Raw genomic sequence first — 17,658 nt, 5'->3', positions numbered from 1 at the left:
GCATAGAGATATTCAACTACAGAAGCTATATCATGTAGATATTCATCCACAGAAATCATATCATGGAGATGTTCATACACAGAACCCATATCATGGAGATGTTCATCCAAAGAAACCATCTCATAGAGATGTTCATCCACAGAAATCATATTATGTACATGTTCATCCACATAAACCAGCGCATAGAGATATTCAACTACAGAAGCTATATCATGTAGATATTCATCCACAGAAATCATATCACGGAGATGTTTATACACAGAACCCATCTCATGGAGATGTTCATCCAAAGAAACCATCTCATGGAGATGTTAATCCAAAGAAACCATCTCATGGAGATGTTCATCCGCAGAAGCCATATCATGGAGATGTTAATCCAAAGAAACCATCTCATGGAGATGTTCATCCGCAGAAGCCATATCATGGAGATATTCATCTACAGAAGTCTATGGATCTATAATTTGTAACTATAAAGACTACATACACAACAGAATAGAGTTCCCAAGCAGCTGCCATTAAGGCAATTAGCCCTTTAAGGGAATCTGTCAGAAGGTTTTTGCTATGTATTCTGAGAACAGAGTGATGTAGAGGCTGAGACCCTGATCCTAGAGATTTCTCACTAACTGGGTTGTGCGCTGTTGTTTCAATAAAATCAGTGTTTTATCAACACCTAGTCAACTTGCTCTGTGTAACCCCACCATCATCACTCATATATACAGTGTACACAGAAATCCGCCCATGGTGTGAGTGGGATTATATAGGGCTCAGCATTTAAAGCACTGCTAGATCTGTAGCAGAGAAAACAGGGTTTTTAACACAACGTCTCTGTCCTACACCATGCTGCTGTCTGATTATATAGCAAAACCTGGAGACAGATTCCTTTTAAGAACAATAACAAATTTTTGTAGCACTGTATTATACTTGTGCACCAAAATATATATACATGTCTTCTCTATAACTAAATATATACTCCGGTTAAAGAACTCTGACGTCGGCAATATGCTATGTGAACTTAGCTCCTCCATGGTCCGTCACACGTCTTATTGTTGTGGTTCATATTATGAGAAATCATTAGCCATATTTCACACAACCGCGTACACTGTTTGCACAGAAATGTTAAATACCAGTTTATAAACCTTTTTTATTCCGCATACTTACTTCTAATTAAATTTAAATCTTCCCAGATCCCTATGTGAAAATTCATCTCATGCAGAACGGCAAGAGACTGAAGAAAAAGAAGACAACTATTAAGAAGAATACACTTAATCCCTACTACAATGAGTCTTTTAGCTTTGAAGTACCATTTGAGCAAATTCAGGTAATCTGAAACATCACCTTGGAGCATCCAAACATTGTTCTATCTGATTTTGCTTTGGAGGGGCTGTAATGAGTGTTGTAATTACCGCTATGCTTTCAGGCCACATTATATATTATACTACTCCGCTTTTCAACATCCCTTTTAAAGTGATATTTCCAGATCAGGGTAAAAATGTGAGGAACAGGAGGGTATTATGAGGCCATCCTTTTCACATTTTTCACTTAATGTTCACTAATCAGGCTGCGTTTTAGCTGCCACCATGTCCTGAGATAGGTGGCCTTAAGTATAGACCCTCAGCACCGTCTCATTACATAAGTACCAAACTCATAATGTGACATTATATTTAAATAGCAATGGCTCTAATAGAAACATCTCTGACTAAATAGCAAGAGGAATCCAGACAAATGTCATACAGATAAGAGCAAATGAAATTTTCTGCTTTTCCTCCCATCATTTTCGATGGTACTGTGCCATAATTTGCCTTATCGCGGGCTGTCACAATGAATAGATATGTAATGCGGATTCACAGGTGTTCGTTCCTTCCAGATATGAAGAATATTCAGTATATATTCCGCATAGTCTTCCATACAAATGTCTTGTTGTTTTAGTGTCATCAGAATCTACTTGTTATTGTAAAATGATAAAATATATATATTTGATTATTACCTCTAAAGTGAGACGTACACACGTCCCTCTGCTGGATGCAACATTTACACATAGAATATAAATATTTGGATGAAAATGATTCACTATTGTAGATTTGCAGCAACATATCCATGCAAAGCTTTGCTCCTATTGGCTTACATCATTGGGAATCTGTTGTTTTTTTGCCACCTAATCTTAGTGCGTCATAATAATTGGAAGAGTCCCTGATTCCAATGATATGTCAATTACTTGGCCGCTTGCGATAGTTTTGATAAAATCACTGTGTAATAATCACTACTTATAAGCACCACTTATTGAGGTTTTTCTGCCTATGCGCTGTGTTCACAGAAAGCTGCCAATCAGTGGGGTGAGCTTAAACAGTACTCAATATTGAGAAAACTGCAGCAGATAAAACCACGATTTTATCAAAACTTCAATAAGCAGTCCAGTAAGTGATATATCGATGAAATCGGGTTGCTACCCCTACATCCTGCTGCTCTTAGATGCAGTAGAAAAAACTTGGTGATGGATTCCCTTTAAAGAGAACCTGTCACCCAGTTTGGCCGATAAAGATACAGCCATCACCTTTCAGGGCTGATACACACCATTCTATAATGCTGTATTATCTGCCCCCAACCCGACCTGCAAGAGAAGAAAAAGAACTTTTATTATACTCACCTGAGGGGCGATCTGGTCCGATGAGCTTTGCTGGTCTTGGTCTGGTGCCTCCCGTCTTCTTACGATCCCTGTCCTCCTGCTTGCTTCATGTGGGTGGCGCATCCATTTATCATCCACACAGTCTCCTCGGCACAGCGCTCCGGCGCAGGCGCACTTCTCTGTCCTGTCAAGGGCAGAGCAAAGTACTGATGTGTGCATGCGCCGGGGCTCTTTGACCTTTCCCGGCACCTGCACACTGCAGTACATTGCTCTGCCATCATCAGGGCAGAGAAGTGCGCCTGCACAGGAGCGGGATGCTGAGGAGATGTGTCATCTTCACGAAGCAAGCAGAAGGGCGGCATCGCAAGAAGATGGAGGCGTTGGACGAAAAAGAGCGACACCCATCTGACCGAACCGCCCCGCAGGTGAGTATAATAAAAGTATTTTCTTCTCTTGCAGGTCAGGTTGGGGGCAGATATACAGCATTATAGAATTATGTATATCAGCCCTGAAAGGTGATGGCCGTATCTCTTATCGGCCAAACCTGGTGACAGTTTCCCTTTAAGCATTCTAGAGATAAGTCATTTTGCATGATTCTTTTTGCTCAGTCATCCGATGTTCCTGCATTGATGAATTTGTTAAATAGAATTCAAATTCATGTATTTTTTTAATCCAGGGAGTTAGCTAACGAGTTCACTTATTTCTGTGATAATGTTATCCATACATTTAATTGGAAATATTCTTAGGTTTAACTTGGATACAATCTTAAAACATTTATTGCAAATTCTTAATGAAGAAGAAAAAACTGCGAAAGAATAAAGCGCAATAGGGTCTTATCTGGTGACAATGGAGTGTCAAAGAAGTAGGATGCATTCACCTTGTTATGTGTAATGGGCATGTAAAACAGCTGCTGCATAGATACCGGTCAGGAAGTAGACCAAGGGTACAGGAAGGAGGCTGGAGGTATCACTTATGCGTTGCTGATAGCAGATAATTGATAAAATACGACATTTATTAACAGGTTAAAAGTCAATGCGTTTCGAGGTCACACAGGACCTATTCATCAGGACAAACCTCCTGTGCTGATGAAGAGGTCCTGTGTGACCTCAAAACGCGTTGATGTTTAACCTGTTAATAAATGTTGTTATTTTATCGATTATCCAGCAGCAGCAGCGCATGAGTGATACCTCCAGCCTCCTTATTGCAAATTCATGACAAAGCATATGCTAAAAATATTTGCCCCAGACCCCTCTTTTCTCCTGGTGAGGCAATCTACATTCGCCACATTAGCGAAAAAAGAATGGACATGCTAATGTGACTGCCCGACAAGTATGGCACAAAGTGTCCCGAAAGTAAGGAATTATCCATGTAAAATATGATGTGAAGGATGAAGTTTTAATATTGGTCTCACTTCGGATGAATGAATCACTCCTGTAATGAAAGGAAATCTCAACCAATGCCACTGAAAAAGGCTGCCCATTAACCACTGCACCATAGACTTGACTAAACAACTGAATTGAGCACAGGCAAACATAGACCAAAAAGGGATCCCTGAGCAAGAAGAGTATATGGGCCCTTTACAGCCCAAAAGCTCATGATAATGCAAAATTTCACCAGCATTTTAAGTGGAAATGGGCCCGATTACCACTTGGGCCCCTGTGCAGCCAATGATGTTTCCGCCCCTGGATTTGGGAAAGAAAGGGTTTATGTGAAGTTGCTGTGTCACTCATTTTGAAAATTCTAACAAACTGTCTGGGTCACTATCAGTAACATATTTCAGCACCTATGGGTGCCATTTATGGGTAGACAATATTAGCACCATAACCAGGAAAAGCTACAAATTTTTTCAACTACAGTGAGGATAAGGTTGGAAAGCCTTTTTGCTTTTATTGTTTGAAATCCTCTGCAATGACACATATGCTTTGTTCACCAGAAATAATCTCAATTATGCTTGGGATACCATTAATCCTTCACATCACCTGGAGAGGAGAAAAATCTCTGTGAACATGAAAATGAATAAAGCTATCATAAATGGAACCTGTCAGCAGATTTTGCCGCTTTAAGATGCAGCCACTGCCTTTTGGGCTTATCTACAGCATTCTGTAATGCTGAAGACAAGCCCCCGGTCCAACCGGCAAGTGAAGAAAAATAAGTTAAATTATACTCACACGGGGGGGGGGGGTGGGCGGTCCGGTCCGATGGGTGTCGCAGGTTCGGGTCCACTGCCTCCAATCGTCTTGCGACACCGCCCTCCTGCTTCTTCATTGCTCCCCAGAATCTCGCTCCTGCGCAGGTGTACTTCTCTACCCTGTTGAGGGCTGACCAAAGTATTGCAGTGAGCAGGCCCTGGGAAAGGTCAGAGAGGCCCAGCGCCTGCGCACTGCAGTACTTTACTCTGCCCTTAACAGGGCAGAGAAGTACGCCTTGAAGCAGGAGGGCGGCACTGCAAGAAGATGGGATGTGCCAGTCCCGAACCTGTGACACCCATCAGACCAGACCGCCCCTCGGGTGAGTATAATATTACTTATTTTTCTTCTCTTTCAGGTCGGACTGGGGGTTTATCTACAGCATTATAGAATGTGGTAGATAAGCCCTGAAAGGCAGTGGATGCATTTTTTAGCTGCAAAATCTGTTGACAGCTTCCCTTTAACATGAAGCACACCATTGTTTTTTGAGCCACATTCTTTACTTGATTGATGTTTCACATACTTAGCTGTTGTGAATTCTGTTGTCAAGCTCCCTCCTGTGGTCATGAATGGTACTTCGGCTGGTTCTGTCCATGGGCTTCCTCTGGTGGTTGTGAGTGGGGCTGCGGCTTCTGAGTTTCCTTCCACAGGTGACGAGGTTAATTCGTTAGCTGGCTGCTCTACTTAACTCCACTTAGATCATTGCTCCATGCCACCTGTCAATGTTCCAGTATTGGTCTAGTTCGCTCCTGGATCGTTCTTGTGACCTGTCTTCCCAGCAGAAGCTAAGTTCCTGCTTGCTTTTCTCTTGTTTGCTTTTTTTCTGTCCAGCTTGCTATTTTGATTTTTGTCTTGCTTGCTGGAAGCTCTGGGACGCAGAGGGAGCGCCTCCGCACCGTGAGTCGGTGTGGAGGGTCTTTTTGCGCCCTCTGCGTGGTCTTTTTGTAGTTTTTGTGCTGACCGCAAAGTTACCTTTCCTATCCTTTGTCTGTTCAGTAAGTCGGGCCTCACTTTGCTAAATCTATTTCATCTCTGTGTTTGTATTTTCATCTTACTCACAGTCATTATATGTGGGGGGTTGCCTTTTCCTTTGGGGAATTTCTCTGAGGCAAGGTAGGCCTTATTTTTCTATCTTTAGGGCTAGCTAGTTCCTTAGGCTGTGACGAGTTGCATAGGGAGCGTTAGGAGCAATCCACGGCTATTTCTAGTGTGTGTGATAGGATTAGGGATTGCGGTCAGCAGAGTTCCCACGTCTCAGAGCTTGTTGGTAACTATCAGGTCATTCCGTGTGCTCTTAACCACCAGGTCCATTATTGTCCTAATCACCAGGTCATAACACTTAGCTGCCCGGTTAAAAAACTAAAGTTGAATTAAAGTTAGGGGCATTAAAGATGTCCACCATGCTGATGACATAGCTTAACCTCTTTCTCTTTTCTCCCAACGCTTATGTGTAAATAATGAATTGCCATCGGTCAACCATTTTCATTATATGTAGATATTTCCTTACTTTCAAGACATCCTGTATAGTATTTGTACTCCTCTAATGTAGTATAAAAACTAATAGGTCACCTCAAGTACTATTTCCCAGAAGTAATAATAGTCAAAATTAGTATGTCACAATGCAGGAATAGGAACCACAGTAATAATGGCCACAGTGTATCTGTCACGTAGAGGCAAGGGACATTGGGCACCTAATTGATCAATCAAACTGGGGATACCCTTGGCTATCCATGTTCCCTGAATTGTTATGCTCCTATCTTAACCCTTAACTGTTCCCTCCCCCACCCATGGAGGGGTGAGTCTAAAGTGTATTGGAAAATGCAAACCAGACAGACAGGAGTAAACAGACAGGGATAAAAGAAAACTACAATCATACAAATACATTTACAAAACAACAGAGAGAGAAACAGGGGAGGAATAGGGGCCACAAACCAAATGGGAGTGGATTAGGATACATATGCAAATCAACTCCATGCAGAAATCACCTGAAAGAATCTCCACCCACCTACTCCAAACACTGAACTTCTCCTTCAACTCAAAACCAGCCAGGGAGAGACCTGTCAGTCACTTAAAGAGGCTGTGGAAAAAGACAGCTGAGAGCGGTGCCGGACTAGTCTTGTCTCTGCCGGATCTTCAAACTATTTATTTTCTGAAATGCCAGAGCGTTTAAGAGAAGAATATACCTGATATGAGCAGCATAAATCATCTGACAGGTTTCCTTTATCCTCTTTGATTCATAATTTTGTTTCCTATTAAAATGCAATTTTATATTTGCTTGTTTGTTTTCTCTTTTCCAGAAAGTGCAAGTTGTTGTTACTGTTTTGGACTATGACAAGATTGGAAAAAATGATGCTATTGGGAAGGTGTTTGTGGGCTACAACAGTACCGGCGCAGAGCTGCGACATTGGTCAGACATGTTGGCCAACCCACGACGGCCCATTGCACAATGGCATACTTTACAGCCTGAGGAGGAAGTAGATGTAATGCTTGGCGTCAAAAAATAAAGAGAATCTAATCTGCAGTTGCCCATATAGTGCTCTTTAGCCAGTATATGTAAATACCTCAGTAGTATGGGTCCTTTCATGTCTTTCCATGCATTCCTATTTCAGGTCATTCGTACCTATTCATTTAATTTGCACAAATTTTAATGTCCTTACTTCCCTTGAAAAGAAAACATATTGTGCGCCACACAACTGCCCTCTTACTCTTCTTTTAAGCAATATGATGTGTAGATAGAGCATGAATCAATTTATTACCACACTCTTGTATATAACAGTATGCCAACATTTCTTTCTAGTCTGTGTATTTGTATGTCGTACGCGTTTCTTATTCCGTGTATACTTCGGTGTTTTTAATAAGATGTTCTATTTTAAACAATGTAAATTGACTAAATATAGAAGAGCTGATATTATATTACAGGTTTAACTATTGTATCGTCCGCATTCCAGGAGAAATTCCAACTTCTAAGGCACTAGTAGAGTTGCACTGACATCTTAAAGGACAACTTAAATCTGAGCGCGACCAGATCCATACGATTACGAACTAGGCGTACATTCCATATTTTCTGTGAGCAAATTAGTTCATACGTGTAGATTTCAGTCAGGGGCAACGGCTACGAATAGAGGAGAGGTGTAAATGTCCATAACAAGTCTGGTCACTAGATGCCAAGATATTTCTTTGTATATATTTATGTGTTTAAAAAAAAAAAAAGCTAAAATTGTGGCATTTTTTCAATCTGAGTGACGAGGTACTAACAGGGAATACAGAGATTCTATATATGTATATATAGTCTCCGAGACTTCTAATATCCCATGAGATTTGCTTGCGCAAACGGCACCTTTTGCTCGTCAGACACCGTCCTGTAAATTTTAGCTTTAGATAGAATGTACATCTTGGGGTTTATCTGTACGTCTCCATGCCACATCTCATACACTCTATGTGTGTGTGTACTCGCGTAACCCCGTTTCATGGACAGACCGCGAAGCATACTGAACATTGCTGAAAAGCACTGTGCCGAGTACACCGTCACCTACGTTTCCATAGTTAACAAACAGTATTGTGACCCAATATATATATATATAAAGACTAAACTGATTTAGCCATAATTCTGAATGCACTTCAAGTAAGCCAAAACAGCTAGTGACCTTTTTTATATATATACTATTTGTATAATGAGTTTTAATTTGTCCTTTAAAAATGGTATAAAACAAAGAACAAGTGCTAGCAAACTGGAGCACCCTCTTGTGTATACTAGATGCTCATTTCAGGAGGAGTTTTTAAATGTTTTCAATGTTATTATGTAGTAAATGGCACTATTATGAAGCTATTAGTCATTCCATAAGAGTCTTAAACGACTGCTCTGTGTATCACTGTGACTGCCGTGTGTGCTTAGATGAAACTTAGTTCTCTCAGTGAATAGCAATCAATTAATTCTATAGTGATATTGTACTGATACTGCCATCTCTTTCTACTGCACTGCTGCAGGAGAGCATAGCACAAATAGGTTACTATGGACCAATTTGAACATGGGAGCTATGCTGGATATTGGATACAGAATAGGTAGATCACACAGCAATGTATTGAGCACTGTGCAATATTAGCCGTCAATTATTATCTATATTGAAACATATCTATAAAAATATATCAATAAACATTGTACATTCTATCCTTTATTTAGAGGGAAAAGACTCTAATTCTTAATGCATTGATCTTTATTTTTATTGCACAGATCAGTAATAGGGAATCTTTATTTTTATTTTTTTATTATTTTATTCTTTATTTTTTACTTGCTTTTGTTTTAAAACCGCAGGATCATAGATACAAAACAGGGCATTACACCCCCAATAAATGACTTTACGGGCAAAGGCATACCAGTGATGTCCCTGCCAAGATACAACTAGCAGTTATATCAATATGATCATTCTTAACGGAGTTTCTCTTATGATAGTGTTAAGGACTTAAAGATAGAAAATGTTATCAATTAGCAGAAATCTTTTTACTACCGAACCTTAAGAATGGCATTAATAACGTAGGACGGGTTTTGAGGCCCGTACACTGTATAATATGAAATAGTAGGGTGATAAATATACTTACAATAATGAAGTTGACCAAAACTCATCATACTATCTCAGCTTATTACTATTATTGTTCTTCTTGGTTATTTTTCCAAACTTTGTGTATATGTCTAATGGATAAGCTCAAAATGCAGGTTCACACTGCCGAAAGTGCATTCCTAATAGATGTCAATGCATCGTACTGAAATGCAAATGTACTTACTGAACCTGCGATTTGACTAGAAAAGGGTAAAAACCATAAACAGCCACATCTACCTTTTGGACAAAGCTGTGTAAGTCTTAGAATCTGATGCTGTAGAAATCCTAGTTGCCTTTGTCTATACTTACTGCCTGCTTGAGTGTTTCTATGTGTGAGTTTCTCTCCTGTATCTCGTAGAAATGTTTGGGTGTTTTCTCTTGCCATATCGCTCGTGACCCGCGGGCTAACAAAGTTTGCTGTGTATACCTTCATTTTTGATGAAGTGGTTCCAATTTAGTTTCACTTTGTGTAGTGATTCCCACAGTAGAGTTTTCAGATCGTTGTTAAAAACCTTGACATATTAAGCAAATATTCAATAAAAATATTTTATTTCCTGCTTCAGTCTTAATTTTTTTAATGGCAAGTTATATACTTGGGTCACTACCTAATATACACAAAGAAAAAGATTACTCACATTTCTTGTGAATTTGAAAAATTGAAGTTGTGAGATGAAATGAGAATTCAGTAGTAGAGATAGATGAATTTATTCGAGTGGAATTGAATTGTCTTCAAAGTTTACAAAAACCCTCAATTTGGAGAATGTGGATTTTAGATAATTCTCTCTGTGCAAATTCAGCCAAAGGGCGGCTGGATGTGGCCGTCATCTTAATGAACAGAAGAGGTTCATTTGTAGTGATCTCCGGGGCCTGCTTATGGCTGGAAGCCCCAACCTAGAGTGAACGCCCCATCAAAGATGCATCACAATGAAGCTGTGGAAGACAAAGAGCAGCAGAGGCGGCCGGAAAGGAGAGCAGTGAGGTGAGTATGAGCTTTTATCTATTTTTTATTCTAAAAAATAGCAAACTAGAGAAAATTAAATTCCCTTAGAATAATTTTGCTGCAAATCTAATTTCCTTGGAAAATTGCATGTTTTGGCAAATTAAAATTTTGTTAGAGTAGAGTAAAAATTAAAGGCTCTATCTCTGAATTAATAAAACCCTGTGACCCGTATTAATCAAAGTGATTTATGCCAGAATTCCATGATAAATGATTTTCAAAAGTTGGTACATTTTTGTGGAATGCTAAGTTGCACAACAATGTTGCAACTTTTAATGTTGTTTAGCTTAGAAAAGAGACATCTCAGAGGAGTTCTCATTTATATGTATAGTATAAATATATGTGTGGTCAGTACAAAGGACTGGCGCATGACTTATTCCTTCCAAGCACCATACTAAGGAACAGGGAGCACTCATTACGGGTGGGAAAAAGGCGAATTCGGCATCTACCATTTATACTCGAGTATAAACCGACCCGAGTATAAGCCGAGACCCCTAATTTTGCCACAAAAAACTGGGAAAACTTAATGACTCGAGTAAAAGCCTACGGTGGGAAATGCAGCAGCTACTGGTAACTTTCAAAAATAAAAATAGATACCAATAAAAGTAAAATTAATTGAGACACCAGTAGTAGGGTTGAGCGAAACGGGTCGGCCAGATTCAGAAGTCGGGTTTCATAAAACCCGACCCGACCCCTGTGTGGGGTCGGCCATGAGGTCGGCGATCTTCTGATCTGGAATCGGAATTCCGATACCGAGTTCTGATATGTTTAAGATATCGGGAATCGGTATCGGAATTCATATTTAAGTGTAAAATAAAGAATAAAAATAAAAAAATATTGATATACTCACCCTCGGACGCGCCCTGGTTCTCACCGGCAGCCTTCCTTCCTAAGAATTAGCGCCTGAAGGGCCTTCGATGACGTCGCGGCTTGTGATTGGTCGCGTGAGCGGTCACATGGGCGGCCACGCGATCAATCACAAGCCATGACGTCATCTAAGGTCCTTCAGGCGCTAATTCTTAGGGAGGAAGCATCCGAGGGCGTGTCCGAGGGTGAGTATATTCCTAATAGGTATATACTCACCCTCGGACGCGCCCTGGTTCTAACCCGCAGCCTTCCTTCCTAAGAAGTTTCCTCTCCTTCAGACCCTGGGAACGATTAGAAACCCAATGCACTGGGGTTTCATGTTTCGGCCGACCCCGACTTTTCTATAGGATCGGCCGATTTCACTCGACCCGACTTTTAAAAAAGTCGGGTTTCGTGAAACCCGACCCGATCCTATAAAAAGAAAAGTCGCTCAACCCTAATCAGTAGGTTAAGTGGTTTTGAATATCCATTTTAAAATATGCCCCATATAATGCTGCACAAAGGTTAATAATGGCCTGATAAGATGTTTCATAATAAAATATGCTCCATAAAGTTTATGATGGGCCCCATAAGATGCTTCATACACAAATATGCCCCATATAATGCTGCACAAAGGTTGATTATGGCCCCATAAGATGCTCCATAGAAACATTTGCCCCATATAATGCTGCATAAAGGTTGGTTATGGCCCCATAAGATGCTCCATAGAAACATTTGCCCCATATGCTACTGCTGCGATAAAGAAAAATGACATACTCACCTCTTGTCCTGAGCAGGCGGGGACACCAGCACTTGCAATATTCACCTGTCCCCGTTCCGCTGCCGCGCGCCGCTCTGTCTTCCATCTCTCTGCAGTGACTGTTCAGGCAGAGGGCGGCACGCACACTAAACATGTCATCGCGCCCTCTGACCTGAGCGCCACAGCCAGAGGATGCAGAAGACACAGTGGCGGTGGAACGGGGATGGGTGAATATCGCAATGCTCACCCTCCCCCATTATACTCACCCTCCCGGCGCGGTCCCTGGCAGCTTCTCCGATGCGATGGTCTCTGATGCCGGCAGCTTGTTCCTGTGTTCAGCGGTCACTGGTACCGCTCGTTAAAGTAATGAATATGCGCTCCACCCCTATGGGAGTGGAGTCGCGTCATATTAATTACTTTAATAAGTGGTACCACGTGACCCCTGAACACAGGAAGAGCTGCGGGCACCGGAGAAGCAAGGACATGCAGAGATGCGCCGGGAGCAGGTGAGTATGATTTGACAGCTGCCGCTCCCCCTCCCCCACCGACCCCCTGGGACAATGACTCAAGTAAAAGCCGAGAGGGGCACCTTCAGCCTAAAAAAAATGGGCTGAAAATCTCAGCTTATACTTGAGTATATACTGTAAATAGGAAAGGGTTTTTTACAGTTAGAGCAGTCATACTGTGAAATGCCAACCACGAAAGGTAGTAATGTAAGGCACTATAACAGCTTTTACAAATGAGCTGGATGATTTCCTCAGAACGCATAATATTGTGGTTTATATTTTATTTAGTGATAAAATGTACAATTGGTGGAGAAAGGTTGAACTTGATTGACATAGGTCTTTTTTAAACCTACATAACTATATAACTATATGTTTTCACAACAGCTTTGCCCAGCTCCGCCATAATGGATGGGCCAGGGGTGGGACAGAAGAAACCATGATGCCACAGCTCATTACGGACTATAGTGTACCTTATGCCAGAATTCTTACTCCAGTTCTTGACTGGAGTAAATCAGTGGGGAGGTGCATGCCAATTTTCAGATGCACTTGTGAATCAGACGCATTTGACTCCAGCACACCCATTCATGGACAGTGGCATGAACAATGAATCAGGACCTATGGGTATCCAGTCAGTCAGAATTTAAAAACTAGTATTAATTTTATATTTAGGTATAAAGCTAATCAAAAACACAGGAAGACTACAATTTTCAACTATTTTTATCCAATAGGACAAAGCAAAAAGGTAGGTTTTATTTTTCTCTCCAGTTATGGAAATCAAGACAAATCAGCTGTGATGAGTAGTAAAGTTTGCATACACATTAGACTAAAGTTGATGAAAAACAATTATTTTAATCATCAAAAATTATATAATGGTTACATTTAACAGCTAATAATTATTTAGCAAGCAAATAACATACCAGCCAAGAAGTTTCCCTCATTTAAAAAATTAAAAGTATTATGTCTTTCTGTACTCACCTGCTCCATTTGAATAATTGGCTTGTTCAACTACTGACCAAAGTATACCTAATATGTATGGCTTTTTTGGACAGAGTTTCAGAATTTGAAAACATTGTTATCTGCTAATTAGCCTGCTTTTCTATTACATATATGGGTATTCATTTAGCTACTAAGGCTGCAAGGTAAAACTTGCTATTATCTTTCTCCAGTGATTACGGCTGATCTGAAGCCAAAATTGCAGCTATCAGCTAATGCTTGGTTGGCTTCAGTCTTGAAAGGGTTGTCATGATGAGATGACCACTTTTTGATTACCTCTATGCATAATTTGTGGCATTTTGTAAACACAAATTCAAACATTTACACTGTGTGTTTTATTTCTAAAGAGAGAAAATGAAAAATGCAGTGTTTGTATTGTTTTTCATCTTTCTGTTATGCTATATTTTTTACTGAAGAATCTGTGTGACAGGCAGCAACAGACTTGGACTGTAATTGAGCTCTGGCATCATACATACCTTTCCAGGATGCTCCTTAATTTCCTCACATGCACCAACACCTCAATCAACAATGAGGGACCCAGTCAGGGCCGTATTTGCCACTAGGCACTTGAGGGCACGTGCCTAGGGTGGGACGACGCGGGGGGGGGGGGGGGATGCGGCACCTGAACAAGTTTTTTGTTCTGTTTTTTTTTTTTTTTAAATTTAAGTCCGGGGTCTCCTCCCAGCCTGCGCCCGCCCGCCTCCCACCTCACAATCCCCCCCCCGCTTGAGGACGTCATACTCAACTACTCCAGCGATGCCTGGTCTCAGCGCCTGCAGCTCGTCCTGTGTGTGCGGTCACGTGGTACCGCTCATTAAGGTGATGAATATGAACGCATATTCATTTAAGGGTAAGGACGAAAGCTGGGCCATTCATACAAGGATGAGGTACAATAACAATTTGTATTGTGGTACCGTGTTAGCCAGAAAAATTGATGTGAATATTTTTCTGCCCAATGATATTGACATCTTTCAGGTGCTCTGTAATGTGAGTTTTTAATTTGCGCGATGTGCAGCCCACATAGGATTTCTGACATGTAGTGCACTCTATTTCATAGACTACATTTTTTGTATGGCAATTTATAAAGCTATTTATATTATAGCTTTTAGAGTGCACTACATGTCAGAAATCCTATGTGGGCTGCACATCGCGCAAATTAAAAACTCGCATTACAGAGCACCTGAAAGATGTCAATATATGTAATATGACTAATAGAAATATATCAATGGCTGCAAAACATTTTCGTACGATGCATAATGGTGATACTTCATCCTTTAAGGTGCATGGCATAGAAAAAATCTATCCGCCTAATCGAGGAGACATAAAAAGACGTCTACTCACAAGAGAGGCGTTCTGGATTTTTAATTTCAACACTCGATTTCCATCAGGGTTAAACAAAAGAAACGAATTATTATACTACTATTGCTAATTGTTTAGTGTTATTGTTTTAAATTGTAGGACCTTGTAGGACCTTTCACTAGAGATCATGTGATGTGGAGAGGGCGGAACCTTCTGTCTAGGAACACTATATGTGTAGCTTTCACTTGCAATGTAACACAGGCATGAGTAAGACCGATTCAGGTCGAAACGCGTAGCCTTATCTATTACAAACACCTGTCTGGTCCACCACATGTAAGGACTGTCTATTTTAACCATTTGGATTATTAAAGATTTCAAGTTTTTATCGGAGCTGGAGTATCTATTTTCTGTTGGATTTGCTGTTGCTGGACGTTTGGATCAAGACGGACTCTCGTGCTCCATTACTGCTGGTCTGGCTGGTGAGCTGGCTTAGGCTTTTTAAGCCGCTTTTCGTATATATGTGCTATTACTATTTTGATCCTGCCGATGTCTCCCAACCTACATCCTACTGTTGAATGAAGGTGGACTTAGGGTGTTTGTTTATTCGTTTCTTTTTATCATGTATTCCCAAGAAAGACTGGCCAAAGTGGCACAGGTGTTCAGAGATGCTGGATCTGACCCTATAGGGAGTGGTGATTTCACTTCACATTTAAATGAATCTGAGAGACTTTTGAAAACTGAAATGAAAATATGGTGGAATCTCACCACTCTACAAAATTATGTAGCGAAAGAGATGGTCCCAAGAGGTCTTAGGATCAAAAAAATCTCTACTACAATTTACTCAAATGAGTTTACGAATGAATGGAATCAGATCCTAACCAATTGCTCTCTGAACCTAATGAAGCTTATAATTAAAAATGAGGAAAACAAGCTGAAGGAAATTCAGGAAAATGTGGAAAAAATAAAAAATACTTTGGAAGAATTTAAATCATTACCGAATTATGAGTTATCTATGGATAGAGTGAAAGGCAATGTCAGCACATTGGAAGATGACATAATGAATCGCAAAAGACAGAAATTTGAAAGAGATCTAAAAGATTACTCCACAGACAGTGTGTATGACTGGAGTCGATGGGAGAGGAATTACAAATCTCCGAAATCCATCTTAAAAAATAGCCATGCTCGTCATAAATCTAATACCTGACCTCAGGTGAATTTCTCATCCACGGAACTTGATTCATCCGATACTAATGCCAGTATGTCAGATACGTCTATACCAAATTATACATCGGAAAACAGAAGAAAATTTGGAAAAGTGTCAAAAAACGGAAGAGAAGAGCTGGGAGAAAACATAAAAATCCATCAGGAATAATGACCCGCAACAAAAAGAAACACAAACAATAAAAGGAAGTAATGTGGTCAATTTATCTGCCCAAACATTGACACAAGATCAACTAGATGTATTGGCTCTGGGACTTAATTTTGTACCAGATGCCGACTTTAATCTGTTTATGACCATTCTAGACATCAACAAATTTGTAAGAAATCTGACTCTAAAAAAACATTTCTTTGCAGATGAAATAACAACTGTGAATCAAGATCATGATATGGAAATTAATGAATTTGAGAGCCTTACCTTTAAGGAACAAGTTACTCTGAACTGTCTAATGAAATTATCCAAAGAAAATCAGGATGAATCAATGGAAGGAACTACAAACGCATCTAAAAACTTTAAGACTAAAAACCCATACTTCTACCCTATACAGACTAGAGTGGAATGTATGGATAAATTTCAAGAACTAGTCGAAAAAGACCTATAGAATTTAGAACACAGTTTGAATAGTAACAATAAAATGCAGAGAAACCTTTCTTATCGGCAGCGGAAAGCACTTAATGAACTAAAATCCTTTAAAAATATTATCATTAAGAGAAGTGATAAGGGGGGTCTAATAGTTATCTTAAATGAAAAGGATTACAAGGACAAAATGTATGAATTATTATCTGATAATGCTACCTACAACAAATTAAAAAAGAATCCAACTAAAGAATATAATGAGAATATTAAAAAATTAATTGAGGAGGGTGCATTTTTAGCAGTCCTGAGTAAAAAACAAGCCGAATATTTATATGTAGAAACCCCAAAAACTGCCTATCATGTATGGCCTTCCTAAGGTACACAAAAGCACAGGTTTACCAGCCATGCGACCGATAATTTCGGGCAAAGGCTCCATGTCAGAACACCTATGTGAATGGGTTGACTCATTATTGCAACCTTTGGTGAAAAAAATGCCAGGATATGTGAAAGACTCCAGAGAAATTTTAAAAACATTTAAAAATCGTAAATGGGAGGTTAATCACACCTGGCTCAGTTGTGATGTAATCTCGTTATACACAAGCATACCCCATAATGTAGCCATGAAAGCGCTAGAGTTCCATTTAAAAGATTATGGTCAATACTCTCAAAACCTGATAGATTTTCTACTGAGAATAACGTACTTTCTTATGGAACATAATATTTTTTCATTTGATGGTGAAATATATATTCAGAAGTCGGGAGTCCCAATGGGGGCAAAATATTCACCATCTCTGGCAAATTTGACAATGGCTTATTGGGAACAAGAATTTATTTATGCTGTTGAGAACCCCTATGTTGACCACATCTCCTGGTATGGCAGATACATAGATGACACCCTCATTATTTGGGGGGGTGATGTGTCTGCCATACCGGGATTTGTGGAATACATTAACTCTAATAATTTTGGTATAAAATTCACTTATGTTCAGGACAACAAATCCATTTCTTTTTTAGATCTGGAGCTGAGTGGTACTGTTGGCGAAGAAATCACTAGTCGAACTCAT

The 17,658-nt window shown here is 40.0% G+C and overlaps 1 protein-coding gene across 1 annotated transcript; it reads left to right on the top strand.

Annotated features, from left to right (window-relative positions):
- The first annotated feature begins 1,187 nt into the window (after positions 1-1,187).
- Positions 1,188-9,955, top strand: LOC138675901 (synaptotagmin-1-like). The gene is made up of 2 exons (XM_069764519.1): positions 1,188-1,318; positions 7,104-9,955. Exons 1-2 carry the CDS (start codon positions 1,208-1,210, stop codon positions 7,308-7,310), a joined length of 318 nt encoding a protein of 105 aa, XP_069620620.1. The 5' UTR covers positions 1,188-1,207; the 3' UTR covers positions 7,311-9,955.
- The last annotated feature ends 7,703 nt before the right edge of the window (positions 9,956-17,658 follow it).

This window comes from Ranitomeya imitator, chromosome 4 (genome assembly GCF_032444005.1).
Source record: "Ranitomeya imitator isolate aRanImi1 chromosome 4, aRanImi1.pri, whole genome shotgun sequence".
Classification (NCBI taxonomy): domain Eukaryota; kingdom Metazoa; phylum Chordata; class Amphibia; order Anura; family Dendrobatidae; genus Ranitomeya; species Ranitomeya imitator.
This window is presented reverse-complemented; position numbering and strand designations above follow the sequence as displayed.

What these genes read in the sequence shown, in the direction of transcription:
- LOC138675901 (XM_069764519.1), top strand. Translation starts at nt 1,208, where the DNA reads ATGCAGAACGGCAAGAGACTGAAGAAAAAGAAGACAACTATTAAGAAG. An exon ending in TACCATTTGAGCAAATTCAG is followed by an intron (nt 1,319 to 7,103) that starts GTAATCTGAAAC and finishes TCTCTTTTCCAG; the next exon opens with AAAGTGCAAGTTGTTGTTAC.